The sequence below is a fragment of the Hesperophylax consimilis genome, chromosome 8, assembly GCF_061612785.1.
Source record: "Hesperophylax consimilis isolate HC1 chromosome 8, BYU_Hcon_1.0, whole genome shotgun sequence".
In the NCBI taxonomy this organism is placed as follows: Eukaryota; Metazoa; Arthropoda; class Insecta; order Trichoptera; family Limnephilidae; genus Hesperophylax; species Hesperophylax consimilis.
The window spans coordinates 38405180-38432109 of NC_142843.1; the positions used below are offsets into that span (position 1 = coordinate 38405180).

The following is a 26930-nucleotide window of genomic DNA, read 5'->3' on the forward strand; positions in this document are numbered from 1 at the left end:
CCACTATCTCATGTTGCGACAGCAATGAAATATCTGCCTTAAAAAAGTGTTTAGTTTATTATCGAGCATAAGTTTGTTTGTGTCTCACCTGCTGAATAAAATGTCACCCGTGTTTGTTGCATCGCATCGTTTGAAAACTACTCGGCTGTTGAATAAGAGGCTTCTAAATACATAACAATTTGAAAGTATTCTTTAAGTGGCACTGATAACTGGATAGGTTTAACTTTATTGCAATGTTCATGTTGCATTTCTTATGAAACTCCATTCCAATATGTTAGCGTTCCTGCTATAATCGGTTCATTTTATTTGTTGGTGATTCGAATCAAACATTTGGTCACCTGATAGCTGCAGAGTGGAGGACAATGCACCTTTCTCCGATCAGGTTTCCCCTCCTTCCCTCTGGAGGAGCACTGGCCCTGCCATCGAGTATTTATTTACTCACTTTATTCACTCGATCGGTCACCTTCTTTTCCGCCATCAGTAGGTATCTGCAAGGCTCTTTTTTGCTTCCCGGCGGCGGACAGAAGACTGGACACTTCTGGACGGGAGCTATCTTTCCCGAAAACAGACCTGTCCAAGTGCATGCACTGCGTGTCCAAACAATAGACCTCTTTTTGTTCAAAATTATTCGATCTTTATTTCGATGGTTGGGGTTTAAAGCTACCTTAGTTCTAAAGCTGTAAGCTCTCCCTCCCTTGGTTCTTTTTTTCTGAAAGGTCACACTTTCGTGTAATTTATTTATAACTTATCTTCCGAGTAGGCAAGTATGTGTTACAATTATGGAACGTAGAAGATCCTTGCGTTAAAGTTATTACGTGTCGCGGCTCATTTAGCTATCCAGCTGTCAGTGCCATCGGCTGGCGCTTAAATTATCATCGTGCAATAATTATACGTCCACCGTTGTCACCCACATTCTTCCCTCGGGATAAGATTTATGCGTGTAGTTGTCTGGTGGAAATAGGCGTCGGATCCTCAACGAAAATAGGGCGTCCGATCCGTGAAGGAATGTGCGCTGACTCGTGTATTTAGTTCGCTGGGATGTTTCGGGATCTTGTTGAATTGGCGCCGGTGATCATTAGGCTCCGAGCGACTTTAGAATTTATTGCAAGATTGTTTCTGTGGAGGCTGGTGACAAAAACAGATCATTACTGTTTACTTTTGCAAGTGAAACTAAACAATACTTCTTGTTTCTGTGGCTTTAACGTTGTAACAATTTCTGCAAATTTTTTTTTGAAGAGTTTATTTCACAATTTGCCATTAAATTATTTTTTTTTAGCGCCAGCTTTGTGAAATTTCATCTCTAGGGCGTACACATCTGTTAGTTTAAAAATCATTAGATATTCACGTGCATTAAACAAACAACTGGCATTTAAATATTTAAACAATGTGTTGCGGGATGTACAGTGGATTCAGAGTTGTATCATTGACAGATTATTTACTTGTATTCTCTAGTTAAGGTATACATTTATGAATGATTTATGATTTTTTCATTTTTTATGAATGCATAGCTGAGCAGTGACCTTTTTGTCAATAGAATTTATGTTAAAAAATATGTTAAATGTATCTATTGGCAAATAAATGTTTTATTATTATTTACATCATATGCATCGATTGCGTCTAGTATCTTAGTGTATTTTCTAGACGTATTACATATAATGCGTTGCGTAGTTCCATGGGCCGCTTTTGCCTATTGTATATAAAATAATTCTGGATCGGAAATGAGCCGGCTTTGTTAGCGCTGTTAGCTGTTAGCATTAGAGGCATGGATATGGCATGCGGCAGAACTAAGCCAAAGGGAAGCAGATGATCCAACCAGATCTATTCTGACTTAACGTTCGCGTAATAGTTCCTGACCGATTGCTAAATGTAATACTCCACATTTAGACACTTACATTGGACGTGAATAATTATTAGGGACCACCCCTATATATTTAATATATAGGGGTGGTCTTATATATTGTCCTAATAATCTGACGATGTGTTTTCAATATGTTTCCTTCAAAGTTGATTTGCGTATCGATATTGGTGATGGAGAAATCTATCGTCAGTTAAGTAAGTCATTGGTTAGGTCGAGTGGCGATTTCGGCAGTTGGAAGTGTTAGAAGTTTTGGAATGGTGTCGACAGGTCGTCAATAGTCCGTCTCGCCATTACCAAACTATCTATAGGTATCGAAACATTTTATAATTACAATCAATCCTTTCTGACAATTCGATCTATCGACTAGTCTTAATCTCGCTAACGGCCATTGAATGCGGATTTCGTAAATTCTATACAATGCTCATTTTTTACTTGACGATTGTTTCAATTATTTGATAATCGTGCCGTTTTAAATTGAGGAAACGTTATCATTTTATTACTTTGTTTAATAATGTTGTTCTTCTGCACACACATAATGGAGTTTTAAAGCTATATAAAAAGCCTTTTTCAGTTTAGTGAACATTTTAAAATGTGTGTTATAAATAATTCGAATTCAACGTTCTCGTTTTATGTTTCCGTTTTATTGGTTAGCTTTTTATTCGTTGTTTTTTTCTGAATCGTATTTGAGAAATCATTAAATGAGTTATTATTAAATCCTTAAATATTTTAAGATTTCCTTGGATATAATTATATGTTGGTAAATGATTAATAAATAGTCATAAAAGGTGTCAACTTACTATGGCTCGTAATTTTATCGAGTGTTAAATGTTGCTCAAGCAAAGGCCACGCGTAGGTTCGCCAATTAAAGATATCGTCATTTTAATGTAACTAGTTGAACATACCATAATGGCCATAACACCAAGGAGCAAGCACTTGTAAGCACTGTAAGCAGGCACTCAGCAAGGATAGCCTTCGCTGGAGTCGAAGGTAATCACACAATGCACAACGGAATCGTGAGAGATGTGCATCTGGTCACTGGTCACTGCACTGGCGACGTCCCGAGCCAGAGGTGGTCCAGCCCGCGATTGGCAATGGCCAAATGTCAAGCACATACCAACTGTCAGTCTCGTGTCAAAACATGGAAGACCTATTAAAAACAACATTGCAATAATCTGGCATTTCATCGACGAGAAACATTTTAAATACTCCGAGTGATAATATTATACTGAGATCGACCGACGCTTTAATTTGTTTTGTTGTCGTCAGAAAAAAATACATGACGGTAAATTTATTCGAACTCGAACAAATAATGCACATATTGCATATTGTGTAAGAAAAGAAACAACTATTTAATTGTGTTTTTCTTTATTATTTTATTGATATTAAAATATTTTACCGGTTTGAACCAGACTCAACAATATTATGCGCATACTTGTCATTAAAGTATTAATTGTGTAAAGAATGCGCACAAATAATGCATTACTTAAATCGACAACTTGATTTTATTTATATAAAATATCCGTGCATTAACGTTTTATAAATTTATTCAACGTTTATTATTTGTCTGTAATATAAATGTCACACATATTAATGTGGCGCCTCCATAAAAATGGCAAATGTGACCAGAGCGTCGATTGTCTTCTCTGGTGGCTCATTCCTCTTTCAGGAGGTGCTGGTTGGCTGCTTAGTAAACCAAATAGCCCATTGCCATCACATCACAAACCGCCCATCATCATCGTCTCGCAGACGCGACACTACAGCATTCCAACGGTAGCCAATTGGACAGATACTTTCTAAATATTATCAAAATATATCACTGATTGATGTTGTCATAGTGGTGTTACGTCTGGGGCTGTCTGGCTACAGCCTGGCAGGTCAACTCTCGGCGTTGCGTCACCGTCTGTTTACGGTATTTTTTGAAAATGACAATCGTCGTCTTTATTACATTATAACATAATCATGTGTTCACAGAAACGCGAGGGCGTCCGACACCTCCGTTTGGAATAGGCAGCGCATTGTCTGTTTTATTACGCTTACCTACCTCCGCAAAGCACCTCTGACTTTCGCTTTTCAATCATTACTTTCAACGAACTCTGCGGAATTTAGTTGTTATTGATTCTCCGCGAGTATTTTTTTCTTAACATTTGATCTTACGAAAGTTTCGATAAATGTTTCGGGAGATTGCGATGCAGTTTTACGTCACCCTACCAGAATAATAATTGTACAGGTGCATACATATCACACTTTCCTCGTGTCGACTGGTTTGGAACAAAACCTGATTGACGAAGTAGGAGGATTCATCAATTGATCTGCTAAATAGAAACCCGCCTCATTATTTATCTTTTCTCTGATTGATCGAAAAGATGAATAATGCAGTAGAAGCTTTCGCATTTTGTAATGCACCGTTTGAGCTGGCGAAATACAAAATGATGTACCACACAAGATATAAGGCTGTCCAGTGTCTGGGGGAGGAGATCTGCTGCTCAGGGTCAGCCGGGGCCCGCGGCGGGAGAAAGTCCCGCCACACTGGCACCATCATCCCTTTCACTGTCTTCTGCTTCTGGATTACACGCCCGCGTGAGGGTCTTTGCCATATACGCGAATGTATCAATGTATGCAAAGCGGTTATTCCATTCTCTCAAAATAACCATTAATACCTTTGGAGCGGCCGTAATATTGCAAGGTTTGTTGATGGTGTACTTAAAATTTTATATTATAGAGATAAAGAAGGGTCACTCTTTAATTTACTGTTAAGTGTTTTTATATTCATAGATAAGGAAGGGTCACTCTTTAATTTACTGTTAAGTGTTTTTCAATGCGTGATCGTAGATTTTTATTAAAAATTGCTCATCGCCTTTCACGGAAGCATTTATAATCATAAAAAAATATGATGCTGATCGTTTTTCATTCCGTCGCTAATAGCGTTGTTTTATGTTTTATGACGTTACATTCTCATTACATAATGTAAATCACTATCCTCTCAAGCCATGGATCAAATTGCGCATTTATCTTCTTCGTGCCGTGGGAAGGGATAAACCGAATGCACGCCAGGAGCACCATGCAATCTGTCAATCAGTTAGAGTAGCAAACACATGTATTAAAGGCTGATGGCGTCCAGCAGTTCTGATGCAACTTCGGAGCATTGGGTCTTCTACTCCTAAACCCTTCAGTAATTTCATCAATTTTGTACAGTTTGCAATGTTTTCTGTGTTTTTCAAATGCGCTATATACATCTTATTTTTTAATTTTCCGTAAAAACATATACTGTTTTAGAAACTAGAAAAAATTATCTTTCCGTTTTCGTGTATGCATTTAAAATAAACATTATTACTATTATTATTTCTAATTAATAAAATTTTAAAAACAATCGTGAAAAATATTGTCAAAAACGCTAACCACATTTTTACTTAAATTTTTTCTCCAATCATAGAAAATTGAGAAAACTCGGTATTTCGAAAACACGTTCGTTTTATTTGAGGAATTTGTAAGAAAACCAACTGTACCTTCACTTTTATCTCGTTCATATAATAAAAAAAATTAGAAATAATTTCTAAACATAAACCTGCGATAGCGGCGCGAAATATGAATTATTAATTTTGGCTATTTTTAGGATTTCATTAATGGATTCCAATATAAATATTTGAGGCAAACTGGAATGAATTATTATTTCTCTTACTTACGCCAAAAAAAGTATTTCCGCATGATAGAAAAAAATATAAAAAATAATTTTATAAAATATGGACGCCCGGTCACATATGACCCTTAAACGCTGGAGGGGTTACTCTAAACAGAGAAAAATCCACACTACTTGGAGTCAAATTGATGACCAAAATCATTGTACCAGAAGTACCAGAGCTCTCGGCACTTGCAAGTTTAGTTGTACTGCCCCGTTCATAGCACAATACGTTTTCCACATTCTCAATTTGATTTAGGTATCATATTGTGACATTTAATTATAAACAGTCCGCCCATTGTAACTGCAGGTTGTGACCCGGGCATCTTTTGTACAAGATTCAATTGTGACTTCACACTGTGCAGTGTGCGGCTAAATTACCAGAACCGAAGTGTAAATTCGCCTTGTCACCGCAAATGATGATAGCCATAAGCTATGGTTGGCGATGGCCGTCCCTAATTATGTAAATGATGTTTCGAAGATGTGTGTTTCACTGTTCTTTATATTGTTTAATGATCATATTAATAAATATCTTGTTCGAGGTTTATAATAATAAGTTTTTTATTATCTTCTTTTTTGTTAACAAATAATGAATAACAAGGAATCTCCCGTGCTGAGGTAAAATTTAGTACGGATTACGGATAATATAAAGTAATTATAAATATATTAAATAGTGTTTTTTCTGAAATTATTATAAATATCTTACATGGTGTTTTTTGTTCAGTTTTCAGTTTCAGCCTGTATTTGATGTCAGTTTCTATCTATTTCTGTAGTATCTATTTCTGATGTCTCTATGTTTTGTATCCAGTTTTTTATTCGAGATTTAAATGTTAAAATATTTGTTGTGAGTTTTGAATGAGAGAGGGATTTTATTGTAGAGTTTAGTACCATATTATAGGAAGCTTTTTTACCCAAATGTTGTATTTTTAGTTGCTGGTTGGATATATGTTTTTTACCCTGAGATGAAGTGTTTCTAATGTGTGTTAGTTATTATTTCTTGTGTTTTGTATTTATGAATGTAAAGGAGCATTGTTTTAGAATAGAGTTGTTTAAGTGACACGATGTTAAGTTTGTTAACATTTCGTCAGTGCCAGTTCTTACAGGGACTTTCAGAATAATTTTCATTGTGGCCTTTTGGGTTTTAATGGGTGATTTTAGGATATTGTCATTTGCACTGCCCCATCCTATAATACCGTATTCTAAGAGCGATTGGAAAAGAGCCATGTAGATCTTTATTGTGTCTTTTTACTGAGGACATTTTGAAGAAATAACTTACTTTTAATTTATTATTTAAATAGTTAATATGCTAAGTCCATTTTGTAAGCGTTAGTCCCGTCCAGTCCAGTCCAGTCCGCTCAGTCCAGATTGTAAGCGTTAAAACTTCTACTGCAAAAATCCAGGGATATTATTTGAGTGTTTTGGTCTTCGTGTCGTGGGCATTTAGTTTATCAGCGTGCTGGAAATTGAATTGAATATGTTACGTGTTAATGTTTCGCTTGATGACCATCCGACACTTTCCTCAGTGTAGTGGTTAGTCTATCTTTCACCGGCTTACATCTGAATAGCCATTGTGCCCGAACGTCACGGCTTTCAACAGTAGAGCTTTATCAAACAAAGTGGTCGTGGATTGCCAAATGCAGTGTTTGAAATCCTCGCGCTATCCGATATCTGGTCGGTCACGACTATGCTCACACGCCATCAGCATTAGTGGGATTTATCGCTTGTTCTTCGCCAATCAATTACTTAACATCGATATTTTCTACCTTATTCTCGAAGTGCTCTTTCAGGTGTCACCTTTTTGACACTCAACTGTCATTTGTTGGTGATGGATGCGACACGAACATCATGAATAATACAAGTGCAATGACTACAACGTTTATAATTATGTAGCGCGTTTTCATTATTGTAATATTCGCATTTCCATTAGGTTATTTATATCTTCTGATAAGATATCGACGTGGATAAATTAACAAACTGAGGAATGTCTCCAATCATATTTTTATGTTATTTATCACGATTGTTTTGCCATGCAAACGAAAAAAGCTGTTATCTTATTATTTTTTAGATAAACATTGCTTGTACATTCTGTTTCTTTTGCTTTAAATTTGCCCTATTTTAATTAGATACGTTCAAACGTGTCAGATGTAGTTGTTTACTGTTGTTACTAAGAGCAAAGCATAATATTCCTGTGATTTCTCTACATGAGGGAATATGGCTAAAACCCGTGGCCCTATCCTACCGACTTTCTTTTGGGTATGCTCGGAATGAACCATCTACCTACGGGTCAGGAGGGATGTACACATTGCTACACATTTCTTCAAACTGATTCGTGGATGGTTTTAAAACTCGGTTATCAAGGAGAGCATTCATTTCTATGTTCCCGATGGTTATCTCCGTCACCGACAACATAGACTGTTCTATTTCCCAGCCTGCGGGACTATCTTGCCAATGGTCATGCCGGTGGGGAGAGCAATCTTGCTGTTGAACAGAATTAATTCGGTTATCGACATTTTTAGCATAATCGAAGCTGCCTTTAAAATGCAAGCTGTGTTTATTACTAGTAAAGTTGACGTACCCACTATCTATATAGATATTTTTCTGTATTTAAAAACGCATTATACTGAACAATTTTTTAATGTTTTTAAAATTAATAAATAAATTGAATATTTTATCATTTAAATTCTAATTCTAAACACGAATTTGACATAGTACGTTGTTGGTATTATGTTGTCTAGCTGGACCTCGGGTAATTCACCACATTAGTAACAGCTCGTAGGGCTGTGTGTAAAAGCCGATTCCACCACATAATGTGTAATTAGTCCCGCAATTGGGCTCCATATGGTTCACGCCCGTGTGGCGGTCACCGACCTTGCTCTAGCGGGAGCTTGGTTCACACTCCATCCACCACCGCCGAGCCATTGCTCGCTACGGTTTCTTCTTCCACATAACTGAATTGTTTCTTCTGTCCTGTGGCCCGAGTGGTATTTACTAGACAGCTTCTCTTAATGATTCTTAGATTGATCTTTATAACCGTTTGACAAATATGCCGCCTATTTTGATCGGTAGTGCCACCGGCCTCGGAACTCGTATTCAGTCTATCAAATGGCCCATTAGCTGTTCAATAGAGTGCTAATAAAATTAATCTACAAAACCCCGTTTTTGACGATAGCTTATTTCGAAGTGGAATCGTGAGCTGTAAAATTGTGTTGTCGTAATGGAGGGTATTCGTTAGTTCCGCATTTTTACACTTTAAATTTGTCGTATTTTTGGATGAATAATCTCGATAAGAATGAGAAAAGCGATTGAGTTCTCCCGGCAATGCATCTGCGGCTAGATTCCAGGTTCCACCTGCATCTGCAAGCATTCCCTGTCAGTGTGCGACTTAGGTTGTTACCCCTTGTTTCTTGTGGCTGGCCGGCGCGCATTCCTCCGGCATTATTTAGCCAAGAAGATATGAGAAAACCGACATCCTCCAGTGAAATAATTAGCGTCATCCAGTTACCAGTGTCAGTGTCAATCCACGGCCGACTCGCATTCCTGGTCAAGCTTAGTGAATTATTATTTCTATATAAATTCATTCGAGAGGATTGACCGGTGAATGCTGAGAGTGTGTTTAATTGTCGAAACGTGCTCGTCGTGTATACTAACGGATGCGGTTTTATAAAATATTATTTCTCTTGAATTCTTTGAAATAATGTTGACAACGGATTAAATAGACTTCATAATATAACATTTTTTTGTTCAGCACAGCTTAATCCTATTTTGTTGATAAAGCTGTTGTTGTAACCGTTTCTACTCCATCGCATCGGATGCCCCACTTCGGATACTCAATGTATTGGCTTTGCCTGGCAGATTGCATTTGGGCAGGTGCACATCAGTTGTGTAACGTTACGAAAAATCAATATGTTCTTATTTTCTAAACTGCTTTGCACTAGATCGTAGATACTTTGTGTATTTAATCTTGGAATATTTGTTACGTTTGGTTAATTATTTAATCGAGGAAGTAGTGTTGTGACTCTTGCTCGCTCTTTCCTTCCTTCATTGTGAGCTGCTTGTTATAAATAATGTTAGTTTCAATTAGTGTTATCTTGATGCTGCGAGCGTGCAGCGTGCAGCGTGCAGCTTGTACCTCTTACCAACCTGCCGGTATTCCCTCTGCGTACTGACGTACTGATCTGGTAGGTACTAGTACTGGTACTCGTATTCTGCCATGGCCGCTGATCTGGCGCCATTGGTGCACGTGTTGCAATCGTTCCTACATAAATATCTCCAATCTCGAACCAGTCTTTCCCTAATTCATATTCATCTTTAGCAAACTGTTTATAAATGCAATGCAATGCAACGTTCTGACTGAGTAATGACTGCTCGAGCATAATCCGGCAGATTCATTAGATTGATACGCGTTTGGTTTCAATGATCGATTGGCCCAAACGTCCTTGGGTCGGCCGTCGGTGGTCGGCTTATTGAAACCGTAAGTAAAGCTATAAGCTTGCTGTACCTAGTACCTAGTGGTTATAGCGGTGATCAGTTGGTCGCACCGCGGAACGTGGACTGAACTGACTGAACCTCTCGTACCAGTACAGTACCACTGCCGCTGTGACGCTCTGACTCGGCTGTTGCATTCAGTTGTTCAGTGTTGGTGGGTTCGCTGATGATACCGTTATCTCCTCTCGATGAGTCATCGCGATGTTGTAATTTATCATTACGGAAGCGCAGTGTAATAGAGGTATTGTTTGGACCCGACGTTTTAAACATAATCCGTTCTTATGTTTAATGTTTAATTATCCGGCCATCGAGCTCGCGCAGTTACGGCTGCCGAACGCTCCCGTTGAGCCCAAATATTTCTTAGGTTATTCATTTTTACTCATTGAAGACAATATTAGCGACTCTCAAGCGAAAATTTGAAACAGAAAAAGATTCCAAGAGATATTTATCTAATACACTATCTAGATTACATTTAGTTCGGGAACAATCTTGCAATCATACATAAGAATAGCATGCGTTAAGAAAATGAAAATAATGCTGGTAGTTCTTGGTGGAAGTATGATACAGTTAAATACGATCGAAGGGGATATGGTCGAATTAGCTCAGTGGTAGAGCAAAGCCCCGACAATCTGGGTTCAATCTTTTCTGATTTTTCGCTTCAGAGTCACTAATATTGTATTCAATGATTAAATATTACAATTTGAGGATTTATACTATATATTTTTACCAAGGTTTAAGAGGAAGCTACAAGCCAAAAATGTGTATATTCTTGGTATACCTTATATCGTAGGTAATAGGCATTAAAATCGCTTGAAAAACGGAGTCTAGAAACGTTCGATTTCAAGCACCAAACTGGTTTTTATTTATTTTGTAAATAATTTTATAAGAAAGCAAAAAAGTTAATCAAGTGAAACTGTCACAGATAATCTTAACTATACTATTGTATTTTTAAAAGTTGTTTCCTTTATGCGTTCATACATTTCTATTGAAAAAAAATTTTTTTTTAGTAGTTTACGTTTATATTTTTTATTGAGTAATTTATTATTTTATTTGTATTCTACTCAAGCGAAACGATAGGAAAACCTTCAATTTATCTAAAGCATATTTTTGGTATTCATAATGTACACCAATTCGTTATAAAGATTAATCAAAATAGTGATTTAGCATTAAGCTTCGCCTTAAGGGAGAGGACAAACAACCCCGAAAATGTCCTTATCATGGAATCCCGACAGGACTCAAGCATCTCAGCTCACTGGAGAATGTTGTTGGCCCTGTCAATCTAATGCTTAACATCTTTTCTTGGTGTTCTTATTATTGTATATTATTGTAATATTATTGTATATTATTGGAATATTATTTCATATATTTTATGGAATGTGTGGGATTACACAAACCGCCCCACATTCCGGAATAAACTCGTTATTATTACATTATTATTATTTATTCATTAAGTTATTCCAAAAATAACGTAACGTATAACGATTTTCTTTGAAGGGGGACAACTCTCATGACCATTTAAGCTATCTTCATAACAACCAAATAGTAACCAGGTATGAGAGCACTACAATACTGTTTGAACTACCGTGCTACTGCAGCGCTTCCACGATGTTTGGTGAAGGCTGCATCCACGTCTTCGCCTTTCTCACTGAAGGACTGTGTAGTGCGTATATTGTCCATTTGACTGATTGGTGTTGTGTTATTTGTTCCAGGGGTAAGTTTGCGTCGGTGCGCAAGATCCGCCACTTAGCTAGCGGCGTGGAGTACGCAGCCAAGTTCATCAGGAAGCGCAGGCGCGCCCAGGACACGTCCCGGGAGATCCGTCATGAGGTGGCCGTCCTGGCCCTGTGCGGCGGCTGCCCTCGTCTCGTGCGACTGGTCGAGGTGTTTGACGCCAGGCAAGAGGTGGCGCTTGTGCTGGAACTGTAAGATATTTCGCTTATACATTCAATTATAATAAAGGAATCATTTAGAGTTTAGAGAATGTCTTCCATGCGCATACCGCGAAGCTTCTTATTTTTCTTCTGATGCCGTCTCCTATTGAAGTTTGGCAAATAACTTATGACTGAAAATAAGAATTTCAGTGGTTGATGAAAACAAAATCTAAGGAAGCTTTTATTTAAGTGCTAAAGCAGACCCGTGAAAAATCACGGGATAGTCTGAAATCTTGCCAAATCAGTTCTAATTTTGAAAATGTGTTAAAAATATTACATTATATGTAGGTACCTACTTTATCGCTCATCTGAATTCTTCACACAGTCAGTTTAAATTTTGAGAATGACACTTATATTTAAAGCAAATTTGAGTTTGTTGAACCAGATTTCATGTAGGACTAATGCAAAGTATAGACAACCGAAATTAGTGTTTGATTAGAATTAAGCTGTTGTATGAAATAGAACAAAAATCTCTCGACAAATTCTTTAGTTGCATTTAAAGATACACTGTGCATTTTTTCATGCCTATAACATTAAATAACAGAACAAAACGTGTTTTTAATAATTTTCGGAGCTTTGCGATTTTTCTATCGAGGGAATTTCATATAGTTAGCGTTTCGGCATAACAAACGTATAGATATTATCAACATATATTTTTTTGCAACTTAAAAAAAAGAGTTAACAAGAAACTTGTTATAAATCGGAAGAAATTGTGAAAACTTTGGGAAGGAATTGGGCAAACGAGTCGTGTTTTATTAAATATTTTCACCATTTTCGCTTAATATTGTTTTTTAATATTAGTGCGCTCCCTCTAACATTCGTATTTACATATCTCCTTTACAAACCATCTTTGCACGCTTACTACGGGGCCTTAAGAGTGTATCTAAAAATTAAATATTTACCCAAAATCCTCCCAATCTGTAGAAAGTTACAAATGACTGAAGAAGTGAATTCATTTGAAAAGGTCTAATCCCAGTGGTTATTTGTTATTACAGCGCCGCCGGTGGAGAACTGCAGCGGGTGCTAGACGACGAGGAGCGGCTCCCGGAGCACAACGCCCGCATCGCCATGCGCCAGATCCTCGAAGGCCTGTCGCACCTGCACATGCGCAACGTGGCACACCTGGACCTGAAGCCTCAGAACCTGCTCCTCACCGAGGACTTCCCCAGCGGAGACGTGAAGCTGTGCGACTTCGGCATCTCCCGGCTCATCGAGCCTGGTGTGGAGGTCAGAGAGATCCTGGGCACACCGGATTATGTCGGTTAGTATTTTGCCACTTCTATTTTATTATTTATGAGGCTTTTAATTTAATTAGTCGTCGCTGGTCACTCATCCAAGTAACCGCCTTTCCCCCCCCCCCCCGTTCCGACCCTAACTGTTACTACCCTAACATTAGGTAAAAATGTCACCAGATACAAATATGCCATGACTACGCCATCTACCAAGTTTTCGAATCGCTGGTTAAAGTTTGTCAGGTATGCGCTGATACACCCTGTATAGACAGTTTGATAGCTATGCCAACAATATGATCCTGCCGCTGAGAGCTCCATTGTAACCTCTTTCTATCTATCAGCATTATGCCTTTCTTCCCCCAGAACAATGGGACACCCCTAGTATGGCGGGCGAGATAAAATAATATTATACATACATTTTATTTTGCTAAAATGTTAGTTTTTTGTTATTTTGGTTTTGTATTATTTTTTTATTCTCTCCGCAGTTCAAAAACTGCTTATTTCCCTCTCTCATATATTATATCATTCGCATGGATAACTACCACGTATTATGTCAATTTTTAAAGTTTTTTTTTTGTTATCTAAACCTACAAAAAACTTTTTTGGTTCTCTGTATGCACTAAATCAATTAACTGTAAAAATATGTAAAAGCCCAGTTGATGATTAATAAATAAATAAATAAAAATAACACTCCACAGAAAAATCAACAGCTGCAAAGTTTGAATTTTTAGGTAAAATTCGAAAAATTGCTCGCTACTTGGTTACGTACCATCAGCTGTTTTGATTTTTTTACAATGCACTGAGGCCTATCTATGACCCATAGAATAAAAAGTTATGCAAATTGAACGATGCCAGAGCGTGAGGGGTACATTGCATATACAAATTATATTATTATCATACATACATTGTAACAGTACAGTGAAACCTCTATCTATTGGTTTTAAAGGGACCTATCGAAATAAACGATGAATGCGGGAAAACAATAAATGCGGGATTAAGAGGACAAAATCAAGGAGATACGATCCAGTAAAGATACCGTCCTCCCAATCTGCATAACCGTTGGTAGATTAAAATTATAAGAAGAAAATAAGTTTTAGATGTAAATAAATGTATTTATTTAAAAAAATACAAAGCTAAACAGAACCAATTTTTTTTAAAAGTTTATTGCATTGTAAATACATAATCTTTCATGGACATTTGTTTTTTTACTGTTTTATTTCCGCAAGTCAACAGTATATTTCCAGCTTTTTCGGCATCAGTTATTGAGTGTGCGTAGTAGAAAGTTTTCAATCTTTCAAAGATGGTGCATGCTTCTGAAAATGAACGTACAGGCAGGGGCTCCTCTTCATCAATATCGACCTCTTTTGTTGTCTCCGTCAATCTTGCGTCACACAAGCTTTCGATAGTTTCTATCCCACAAGTTGGAATATTGTCGTCGAAAGTAACAAAATTGTTAAAATTTGTCAAATTTGGTACCAAGAGATAAGAATTTTCTCCAGTTCGCTAAACTTTGATTCTTTACTGGTTTTTCTAGTTTTCGAAGATTTTCCGCACTTTTGAATTTGCTCCCGAATTTCGTTTTTTTTTCAAGAAAATAGAATTTAACGTGGATGCCGCGATTCCTAAACGCTTGGCTATATCGATGCGTTTTTCTGCGGGGTTTTTTTCCACCTCTTCGATAATTTTCAATCTTTCTTGAAGAGTACGTACTTTTTTCATCAAACGGCTCATTTCGAAAATAGTTTAAAAGCCCAAAAAGGATAACTGCAAACACTCCACTAAGTTCGGGTATCTAGCGACAACTGACGACAACTAGCGACTGATGGCGGCGACAAACTGTTATTCTTTCTCTTTCTCTCTCAAAATTTTCGCGCATCGTAACGAGTGCCGTCTGGCGCCGTTTAAACACAGACCAAAAATATCAAATACGCAACGTAATTCCTACGATGAATGCGGGAAAATGGTGGACATAGAAACGATCGATGCGATCTATTTTTGTATGAAATGAATTAGGACTAGAAGAAATAAATGATACATCCGGGAAAACGATTATTCGAGGAACGATAGATAGAGGTTTCACTGTATATATATTTTTTAAATTATGGAATTTTTTTTTTTTTTAAATTAAAAAAAAAGTGTGACATTATCTTTACGATTATCATTCTTATTTCAGCTCCAGAAATACTCTCGTACGAGCCCATCTCCCTGGCCACGGACATCTGGTCGGTGGGTGTGCTGGGCTATGTGCTGCTTAGCGGCTACAGCCCCTTTGGCGCCTCCAATAAGCAGGAGACATTCCTCAACATCTCCGAGTGCAACCTCAGCTTCCCCAGCGAGCTCTTCACGCAGGTGTCTGCCTTGGCCTTCCAGTTCATTCGGGACGCACTGGTCCTAGATCCAAAGTAAGTCCTTAAATGAGAAACAGAGGGTACAAAGTGTGAAAGTAATTAAAGTGGCAGAGGAACGAATGGAAATAGAAAATGAGGTTTGAAAAGTCGCCTCATATAAATAATATTAAGAGCAACTCGTTCCTAAGATGTGATGCACTGTAAGGGTTTTCTCATTACGTTAAGAAAGATAGAGCTGATTGGACGCGAGTGTATTTGTGTTTGATTTAAGATGGAAGATAATTTAAAAACTGCTTTATCTTCCTGTTTATAATTATGATGATGGTGTATTTAATCATTAGCATTTACCATTTGTGATTGTGTAAAGCAATTTAATGCAGATTCTAATTTTATACTTTGTATTTCAGATGTCGCATGACGGTGAGGCAGTGCATGGACCACCCCTGGCTGAGTGATGACGCACCCCTCTACACCGCCCCTAGTCTGCCCTGCAAACTATCCGACTCTTCAGAAAACATCAACGGACAGCTGTGTATTCTACCAGAAAATGGTCTTAATAGTCAATCAGAAGAAGACAGCGACGACACAGACAAGAGTGCCCCCGTGATCATCCCCCTGAAACACCCGCACCAGAGAGAACCCGCTCCACCTTTTCCTGACGCGCCCTCCACTCCTAAAGTCAGTAGGAAATCACACCCAGACTCCCCCACATCAGTTCTAAATCTATGTAAAAAGTTCCAAACAGACGCACCTAAATTTTGTTCAGACAAAATCAGTAAGTGCGAATCAAACTACACAAACGGTATCGTAAGCGTAATAGAGGTTTGCAAAACATATGAATCAATACCTCTGAATGGGAAAAGTCACACCAAAGAAAACAGTCCCCTTAGCACGCAGAACGGCAAAGGCAGTAACACCACATGCAACAGTTGCATCACGTACAAGAGCGATATGCGGAAGGTGGGCGGCGACTCGACGTACGGAGATTGTACGCAGTGCGACGTGCCCTGCGGTAACCTGCTGTCCAGTCACAAGCACACGCCCAGCTCCATCAGCCACGTGGACAGAGCCATCCTGTGTTAACATTCATTTGCTAAATTAAACGGTTAATTACCTTAGTAAGATTGCAAACAAAGTAAGGCTGGATTCCTTTCCTTTGAGAAAAACATAGTAAAACCATTGTCATTTGTGAACTCTACAAATTAAAGACAACAAACAGACTTTTGTCGACAAGTGCCATTTTTACAGGAGGGCTTTCGTTTGCCCAATAACTTATCAATAAATAAGTATTGTAAAATGTTGATCATTTTTCTAATATTCCACCACCAATCAATCGATGGTTAAACCTCAAAGTTATTAACTTTAATAAGGAGCTTATTCAACACTCACGCTTTAACCTAGATGTATATATGTATACGCACAACAGCCTACGTATGTTTAATATAATATGTCTAAGGAGTTCTGTAAGCGAATGTGGTGCTCATTGAAAATGTACAAAAACCAGTGATTTAATACCAAGTATGATTTTCTCTTAGAGGAGAAAGATGCCTTATGACAGTGCCAACCGTAATGAAAATTAACGATTAGCGACTATTAATTATCTATTAATAACATGTCCCCGGTCCCTTTGCAGCCTCGGCCTTATAACATACATACACACATTAGCAATATATTGTACAGAAGCTGTGAGAAGTCGTGTCTTGTCGTGTTAGGTTAGAGTGTTTGGACCCATTCCCCCGTAGCGTCTAGGAGCAGTGGTGTATATATGTACGTATTGTCAATTGTCCAGGGTTTTGCTTGCAACTGTTCACGCCGAGTGACACCTTATTGTTGAAATGTCTAGCACAAGACGTTTCCTGCCAGCCTCAGCCAAGTGCCTGCCTGAAACAAACTATCCATTGAGAGACTCGCTGCCTACTTCAATACATATATACAGTCTTGTATATGACCCATCACTTGTACTATCACTCTTCAGCGAGTCACCGTTATTGTCATATTTTATAAAAATGAGGTTTTAGAATATTAAGAAGAGATTGTTAAAAAAAATTGATAAATATTTACAAAAAATATATTCCAATAATTTTAAAAACTACCAGATTGTTCATTGGGTCGAAGATTTCTTATTTCTTTATCTAAATTGAATGAAAAACTACATTCCTGTTTTATTTGAAGAACTGAAATTACATTTAACCCTTGAGACGTTGTTGATTTGCACGGATCGAACCTTCTACAAGCTTCCATTTTTTCAAAGACAATAACAAGCACTATTTCGTTCTCTTTCTGACATAGAAGAAATAATTAATTTTTAGATGAGAGGAAGAGAGATATATGCATTAATAATGTGCGGTCGTTCTGGGACAAATATGGTCTTAGGAGAGTATAATGCGCGCACGGCATTTGGGACTGTTTGGGTCTTAGAAAGTCCCAAGGGTTAATTAGAATGGTGTATTGTTCAATTTTTAAAATTAGACGATTGATCTTCATTTTATCATAATTTGCACAAGTGATTTATAAAAAAAAAAACACGTCCGCAGTAAAGTTTGTAGAGAAAAGACAACAAAAGTGTGTTTGAAAATGGCTTTTGATATCTTTAAGAGTTCAAATGTTGTATTGAATCTTGAAGTGCATATAACAGAAGTTTACATTCAGTCGATGGTGAGGTGGATTGATGCTTTTTGCTGGTTCAAGAAGTTTTATTCAATTTCCTTTCTACTTTTCTTTGTGTAGTATAAGATAACCATTTACGTGACCTTGCAAGTGTTATATTTAAATTATCACTTTAAATTTTTTAATTACTGCCTTTTTTATCAGCAAAAGCTGTTCAATTTGTCATGCCTATAATTTCAATAACAAAATGCATATTATGAAAATTGTAGATTATACTTTGTACGGCGTTTTTTAGTGAAACTTCAACTCTAGGGCGCTATATTATGTAAGAAATAAAAGAAACATGGTATAGTGACTAATGAAAGTATTATCAAGAACTATAAACATAAAGCTTTAATATCAGTGTTGGATGATTCTATAAAATGGACATCACTGTGAGTTCACAAATAAAATATATAATGTCGGAGGGAAACTTATTTGTATAGGTTAAGTTAATAATAACCTACTTAATATCTGCGTAAAACTGAGATGAATGTTCTTTGTGAGATGTTTCTTTTAATTTGGTCATTTTGTGTTTGGCTCCACGCCAGTTTGGTTGAAGCCTGTAATAGTTTAATTTATTATTGTAAATAATAATGTTTAATTCATGTTAATTTGCCCTCCTATTTTTCTAATATCGGTGTTTGCTTTTCATTTACTACCAAGTGCCGACAAATCTATGAAAATAATTATAAATTCATTTAGGCTCCGAAAAAGCAAATAATTAATTTTTCAAGATTCGTATTACACAGGAACGGAGATATCCGCATTAGAAAAATGGAACGGCATCTACGAACCAATAGGCTACCTGCATCTTAGATCATTTAACCCCTACAGTGCGGCTGGCTACATTTGCAGTCCAGTGAAATTAGGATACACTGCAGTGTGCAGTTTCAGTTTCAGATACACTGCAGTGTGTTACGTGTTTTGAACGTGTTTCGTTACTGTCAATGACAATTCCAAACTAAAAAACGTTGGTATTGTAGAAATGTGTCTATTATTTCAATTTTAATTTTCAATATTATATTTGGCCTTGAGATATTTACCAAATTGTACCCGTCTCATAGGTGTTCAATATGGACAATATTTATACATTTAAGAAATTGATGATTCTTGTCAATTTTATGTGTATTAATTACTATTATTTTCATAGAATTGACTCAACAATGACAACAAACTACATATTTATAAAAAAAAATTGCTAAGGAATTCTGTGAATTCGTTGGAAAGAATTAATATGTTTTTGGTTTTTGTTATTTCACACACCCGGTAAATAAAATCTTTTAAGAATGCATGTAGCCTAGTGATTAAAATGTGTAAAAAAAATCTTTACCCGTAATTTAATTATATATTTACCGTTGGTATTGGCGGTTGAATAATATTTAATTTAAAATGCACGTAGCCTATTGTTTAAAAACTTGTAAATAATTCTTTACCTTAACGTAGCATAATTTTGATAAAAATAGTTGAATAATATTATTTGTTTAGGACGGGTGGTTTCGGAGAATTTGAACAATTCATCAAATTTCAACGTTCATTTTGGGGTTCTGTGAAAGTTCTGTTATTATATCATTATAGGCTAGTTGCTTGACGGAACTGAAATAAAAACAGAACTTGAAAATTAACTTTGAAATTTGAAGAATTGTTCAATTTTTCCGAAACAACCCGTCTTTAGTATTTTTTTTTTCATATATTTATTTTGAATCCCATTTAGTTACATTTATTTTTTATAATAAACTCATCTCCAGTAAAGAAAGCACATAACGTTGTGCAGCGCATCACTTTCTTGTTGTTTTCATCATTATTTTGTACCAAGTATATTTTACAAGCATTTGTAGTAGGTATTTTTCATAGCAAAATGATTGTTCTGTTAGTTTAATTGGCATTTTAATACTAGCTACTTGTTTTACAAATCACCGTTTCTACTAATATTCCTTTTGTGTAAAAATGTTTAGATTTAATTTGTAAAATATTACTGAATATATATTTATTTAATTTCATTTAAAATCTGTCTTATTTAATTTTCGTAAAGTGTTGAGGGAATTTTATAAAACATACTAATATAATCTTCTCCGCTGTCCTCCAAGTGATAAAAGCAGATTTATATGTTTTCATGATTGCTGCTTAACAACACTCTTGTTTTATTGTTCGCCTTGGGGATGTTTACAATCTGTTGTTTTGTAACACACTTGTATTAAATAAATTATTGTGATACACTATTCTTTGTCTTTTTTTATATGTGAAACTGCACAAAAGTCCTAACTTCTCCCATCCGTCTGGAGCCAGTTTGACTATGGCTGCCCAATTGGGCTATGTGTGAGGCTGAAGGTAGTGGGGAGGAGAAGTAGAAGGAGATGGGAAGAAGAAGGTGAAGAAGTGCCAGGCTATTCAGATCTGGTCACCAAACATGACAAAAGCCATTTTAATTCTGGATTTGTACCCGCAACCTCCAGCTTGCTAGTCGATAGCCTTACCCATCAACCACAAAGGCGGTCTGAATGTGTTGCATATTACTGTTACACATTAGCCATTATTGATATATAAATCCCATTAGTACACCAGGGACTGGCTGCACAGTGCTTTTTCCGGTTACTAAGTTAAAATGGCCAAAAACAATTTGAGATTAACTACACAATCCGCCCATTGCTGGTTACAGAATCAACGCCAGGGCGCTGGAAACAAATTGAAAGAGAAGTAGTATTTCATTATTTAATATCCACGGTAAAGATATACCATACACAATAAGTACATGTCACAGAATACAAGCATAATCAAACACTAGTAATAATTTAAATAACAATTAACTGTGGTGTTTGATCATAAAATGCTGACAGAAAGTATAAAATTAAGTATGATAAGCTACGAAATTATAAATGGCATTATCCTAAACCTATTTACAGATGACAATACATATATTTATTCTAAGAAAAATCTTCATTGTAAAGTAAGCAAGGCATGCAATGATACGCTGGGACTCGTAAGTAATTTACAAAACATGGCATCCATATACATTCCTCAAAAGCAAAAAATACTATCTACCCATGATCCCTATCTAACCTACGAATTAACATTTGGGGTTATTCTGTTTCTTTTGCATTTTATCTAAATCAGCTGTGTGTAATTACTTCATCAGAACTTGTTTGGTGTCTTGATCATCTTCCTGATCCATCTTCATCAGAACTCCTGTTATGTACGCTACATGTGACTGATTTAACGCCGATTAACCTACGTTAGGCTAAAGCAAAAGATCAGCTGTGTGCAATTACTTCATCAGAACTTGTTTGGTGTCTTGATCGTCTTCCTGATCCATCTTCATCAGAACTCCTGTTACGTACGTTACATGTTACTGATTTAACGAAGATTAACCTACGTTAGGCTAAAGCAAAAGATACAGAATCACTTTGCAGATCTATTTCGAAGGATGAACCATCTGCAAATAAAAAAGGAACTGTTGCAGGAATTTTCACACTTACTCTATTTCTATTCTATTTTAATGGGTGATAATCACAGACATAGGAATTAATAGACGAGAAGATAATGGCGAGGGGTAAAATCAACTGTTGAAGAACGAAGGGAGTGAAGCTGACAGTGATTCTTTAATAAATCAATCTGACAGTAAATAGGCATCTCACATTATAATATCACCATTTACTTCTTAAAAGTAAAATCTGCTTTTGAATGAATAGACATTTTTACATGGGAGCGCAAATTACTCGACACGTTATGAACAAATTTGCGAAGTCCAAATTCGGCTAAAAAATTCGGTTCTATTTTCAGAGTCGAATATTTCGTTTAAGTATTTAGTTAAGACACTTTTATAAATGTTCATAATTTACTTCCCAGCAACCAACCAGCTTTGTGTTTCGCGTCCAGACGTTTCTCGATGTGATAGTAACAACTGATTCATATTATACGATGTGAATATGCATAAAATAAAGTAAAATAATGCTTATATATGGAATGTAATACGACAATTGGGTTTATTCTCTTTTTCACATCTATTTTTACAAGTTTTCATAGTACAAGTCAACATTTTGCCGTGTTATTTCGTAAAATGAACCGATGATGCCTCGACCATAGTTCGCACAAGAATGATGACGTCACGTTTTCAAATTTCACTTGAGGCCATACGCGAGCACAGCCGGCTCCAATGGAACCGGTATGGGGAGTGAGGATAATACGCTTTTAATCACTTAGGGCAGGTCTACTAATATTCATATGTCTATGGTGATAATGCCTTTTTATTTGATATAACCATCATAATATATTACTGTACTGTGCGGCGTTCGCGTAGCAAATGCCATTTACACAGTTCGTATTTTATGGTCGATTCTATATAGAATATGTAGAACGAAAGTTGAAGTTGATTCAACATCGGTTTTTCTGTTTCTAGATAGATCATAGAATAAATGAGGTGGGAACGCTTCATCTTAATATATAACAATTCAGCAGTCATATGTTTGTGCTTACAAAACACGAAAAGTAGTCAACCGATATTGCTGAAAATTTCAACGTAGACACCCTGCCTGCCGAATATTGAATTTTGCTAAAATTCGAATCATCCCATGTGATTTTCATGTGATGATCATTTATTTTTTTCGTAAAATGATTCCCTTCCCTTGCCTGTCCAACAACCGGGTGGCGGTATAGTTTCTATGTCTTTACACTGCAAACAGTGGCGCCCTCGTGAGGTATTACACCAAATGAAAATGAAGCAGGATAAGCAACGGGAATTTCTTTCTGTAGCTAGCCCTACAAAACTGCCCCTTAAGTTCTTTTTCAGTGCTTATTCCGGTCAGTTCTTCTTGTCAAATGATAACCGATTCTTCTACGTTCCATTTCCATAGTCAAAATGTCTTCAAACTTAGTTTTGAAGTCTGTGTGAAGTGCATTTAAATGTTGAATGTCATTATTACCCTGGACGTTTTTCAAAAACAAGTTGGGGAACTAGGAAAATTCGCGGCTTCCAATGTGTAATGTTTTTCTAATTTTTTTATTTATTTGTTTGTTACAAAAATATTACAGCATAGATTTTGACTGTCCAACTAGGAAGGTCTCCCGTTCTAGGACAGTCAAATTGACAGACAATATACTTAATGGTGAAATCACCGATACAATTTATTTTGAGAGATTACAAGAGTGAAAGCGAGGATACATGTAGCCTTTATATTACTATATTTTAATACATAATAAAATAAACAGTAAAATAATATGAAAATAATAGAAATAAAATAAAAATAAAAATTAAAGAAAATAAAATTAAAATAAAAATTTAAATTTGTAAACATAAGAAATAAATCAGGCGCTTGTATCACATAATTATCATACAATATTTTTTAACATCTTATTTTTTAACGTAAAATAAAATGAAAATAATAGAAATAAAATTAAAATGAAAGAAAATAAAATAAAAATAAGAATTTAAATTTGTAATAAAAATTTAAATTTGTAAACAGAAGAAATAAATCAGGCGCTTGTATCACATAATTATCATACAATATTTTTTAACATCGAAATAAGACTATAAGACTTAAGAAATAAATCAGGCGCTTGTAACACATAATTATCATACAATATTTTTTAACAGTATTTCTGACTCCAACCTGCCTAAGTCTAGTAACCATTTTGTTATTTTTGGGCCAAAGGATGGCATTTCACACAGTTTTAGTTGCGAAGGAATTTCGTTATATAATTTTGGTCCCAGGTATGAAAATATTTTTTGAAAAGCCGCTGTGGTACTTGTTGGAATATAAAGGTCATTTCTGCCTTTGCTTCTGGTTTGATGTTGGTGTTCGATCGATTTCATTTTATGTTTATTTTTATGAGCATAGATTATTGTCTTCTTTATGTAACTCTGTCGAACATCGAGTACATTAAATTCCCTGTAGAGAGCGTCGCTCGGATATCTGAAAGGTTTCTTCATAATAACTCGTAAGATCGATTTCTGTGCTTTTAATAGCGGGTTTAATATTGTTATTCCTGAACCTCCCCATCCAATACAGCCGTAGGTTATTATCGAATTACATAGTCCGTAATATATATTTTTTAAGTGATGTGTTTTTAAAATTTCCCGCAATGAAATGAATATGTGAATCAGTGAACGCACTCTTTTAGCTAAATTTTCTATTTGGTATTTCCATTTCAGGTTATTATCAATTATAATTCCAAGATACTTAATAAATTTAACACATTCAAGAGTTTCACAATTACATGGAGAGTTATTATTTCCAAAACTACAGTCAATTTTATGTATTGTGAGCTGGTGAGGTGTTTTGGGTTGTCCTGTAATAGTAGCGCTGAAAGTTATGTATTTGGTTTTAGATATGTTTAATGTAAGCAAATTACTGTCCAGCCACTGTTTCACTCTATTAATACCGATGTTCGCAAGGTGGTGTGTTTCTTTCCAATCCTCTCCTTCAAACAATATGACGGTGTCATCTGCGAATGTAATTATTTTACCACCCACATGTTGGTTACATAGTTCGTTTATGTATATAATAAAGAGAAGGGGTCCTAGTGTACTTCATTTGCTTGAATATATTAATTCTGACGAGAAAAGGAACGTAGACTCTATTTATACACCTCAATTAACAACTTTACGAAAAATAAAAATACAAATATCAAATAAGTATGTAATTTCTCAGTCTATTATATTTGTGTTAGGTCTATTGTGTCATTTACGGAACTCTTAAATGTTGACTTGAGGTAAATGGGGGTCCGCTCGTATGTACCCCCATTTGAATCTCGTGGACCCCTAAATTTTTTTCTAGCTGACATAGGCCCCCAGTAAGCCGATATCGACCCCGGGGGTCCATATAGACCACTTTGGGAACCTCTGGTTTAGATAGTGTTTTGAAAGGTAGAAGGAGTCGGAGGAATACTTAACGCAATATATCTGCACCGGAATGAGATTCCGAGTAATGTAGTTTTTAACAGTTACATTGTGGTATACAGTAATGGATGGTGGAAAAAGTCGGAGACGCCCGAGAAAGACATTAGCAATAGCGACCAGAGATGTGCAAAATGGGTACCCAAAACCATTTGAAATGCAAAATGGAAATGAGTCAAAACTTTTCCATTTGAAAATGCAAAATGCAAAATGGTTCTTAGAAAAGCATTTCAAACGCAAAATGCAAAATACCTATTTTCAAAATGCATTGAAAATGCAAAATGGTTTCTCAGGTTAAACAATTAAAATAATTATAGATTTTTTTTAACAATTTTGTCATTTAATAATGGACATCAATGTAGAACAAACATATTACATGATGGTAAATCCAAAAACACCACGACTACAGATTATGAAACCACAAAAAATTTGCGCGGGACTAATGTCGCCAACGTAAAAACATAGAAATTGCTATCTAATATAATATGCATAATATTACAGCGTCATGGCTCCATGTTCAGTATTTTTTGTAATGGTATCACTCAATTGCCAGGGCTCCTACCAGAGAGCAACTTGACAAATGAAAATTATCTCTCATAGCGAGGTTGAGGACCGACTGATATTTGGGGCTTATGAAAAAAAATAAGTGGAGATAGTAGGAAGAATGTTGCAAAAAAGCATTTTAAATGGAAAATGCATTGAGAAAAGCATTTAAAATGCAAAATGCAAAATGGTTTTTAGAAAAGCATTTAAAATGCAAAATGGAAAATACCCATTTTGCATTTTGCATTTCCATTTGAAATGGATTTATTTGAAATAAAGCACATCTCTGATAGCGACGCATTGCGGGGTCCACTAGTTAGTTATAGATGTGTACCGACTGGCACAAACTGTATCTTTGTCCCATCCTCAGAGCTAAAAGAGTTCAAGATACAGTTCCCCTTGAATACTAGTTATTGGTTTTACACCAGGCTGGTGTAAAACCATCTGATATTGTGAGTCAAACATTAAGAAAAGGTATGTTTATTATTTTACTCATACAACAACTGTTCATGAGTTATGAATATATTCTATTTAGTATAAAATTGCAACATAATTTATAAATCAGATTTTTTTTCAATAATAGTCTAAGTAATTAAAAAAAATGGTCACAGTAAGAAAAATCTAACACACTTGCGGCAATAAATGTCTTATTCAGTAAACTTAGAAGCAGCATTGATGATAGAAATTATATTTTATCTAAACTAATTGACCTTCAAAAAGCCTTCGATACAGTAAGCCATGACTCAAGAAACTCGAGAAAATTGGTGTAGTTGGTCCTACTCTTAATCTATTCAAATCCTATCTTAGCAACAGAAAGCAATTCGTTAGCATCAATAATCAAAATAGCAACCATCTTCCAATAAACTATGGAGTTTCACAGGGATCCATTCCAGGAACACTACTGTTCCAAATTCATACAAATGATATCTCCCAATTAGGTTTAAACGATGGCATTTTTTTATATGCAGATGATACTGCAATTTTCTGCTCGGGTAAAGATTTACACATCTTACTAGAAAATGCACAAAGAGACCTAGAAAAATTAACAGTTGGCTCCAATCATATCCTTAGTATGTGTGATGTATGGTAAAAAGTGGGGTATTCAAGCGATAGATGGCACTAGTCAGAAAGCTTACTCCAGAGTCCGACAGATGTCGCTAGAGTGTAGCAATTGCCTGTGGGGTATCATTGTCAGACTTCAAGCTTCTAGAAACAGAGAATTACCAACCCTCAGGTAATGAACAGTGTAGCTAAATCCAGACTTAATTATTTTACGTAAATAAACGCAATTATTGTAAAGAACCTCTTTACTTTATCAAGAATTT

At 36.0% G+C, this 26930-nt stretch overlaps 1 protein-coding gene across 1 annotated transcript in view; it reads left to right on the forward strand.

Moving 5' to 3' along the window:
• LOC149422018 (serine/threonine-protein kinase 17A-like) overlaps nucleotides 1-20380 on the forward strand; it is a 209334-nt gene extending 188954 nt beyond the window's left edge. The window contains exons 2-5 of the mRNA XM_089634230.1: nucleotides 11726-11938; nucleotides 12943-13208; nucleotides 15353-15581; nucleotides 15935-20380. Of these exons, the coding sequence (XP_089490356.1) occupies nucleotides 11726-11938; nucleotides 12943-13208; nucleotides 15353-15581; nucleotides 15935-16610 (1384 nt within the window). The 3' untranslated portion in view covers nucleotides 16611-20380. The remainder of the gene's footprint in view (nucleotides 1-11725; nucleotides 11939-12942; nucleotides 13209-15352; nucleotides 15582-15934) is intronic.
• The last annotated feature ends 6550 nt before the right edge of the window (nucleotides 20381-26930 follow it).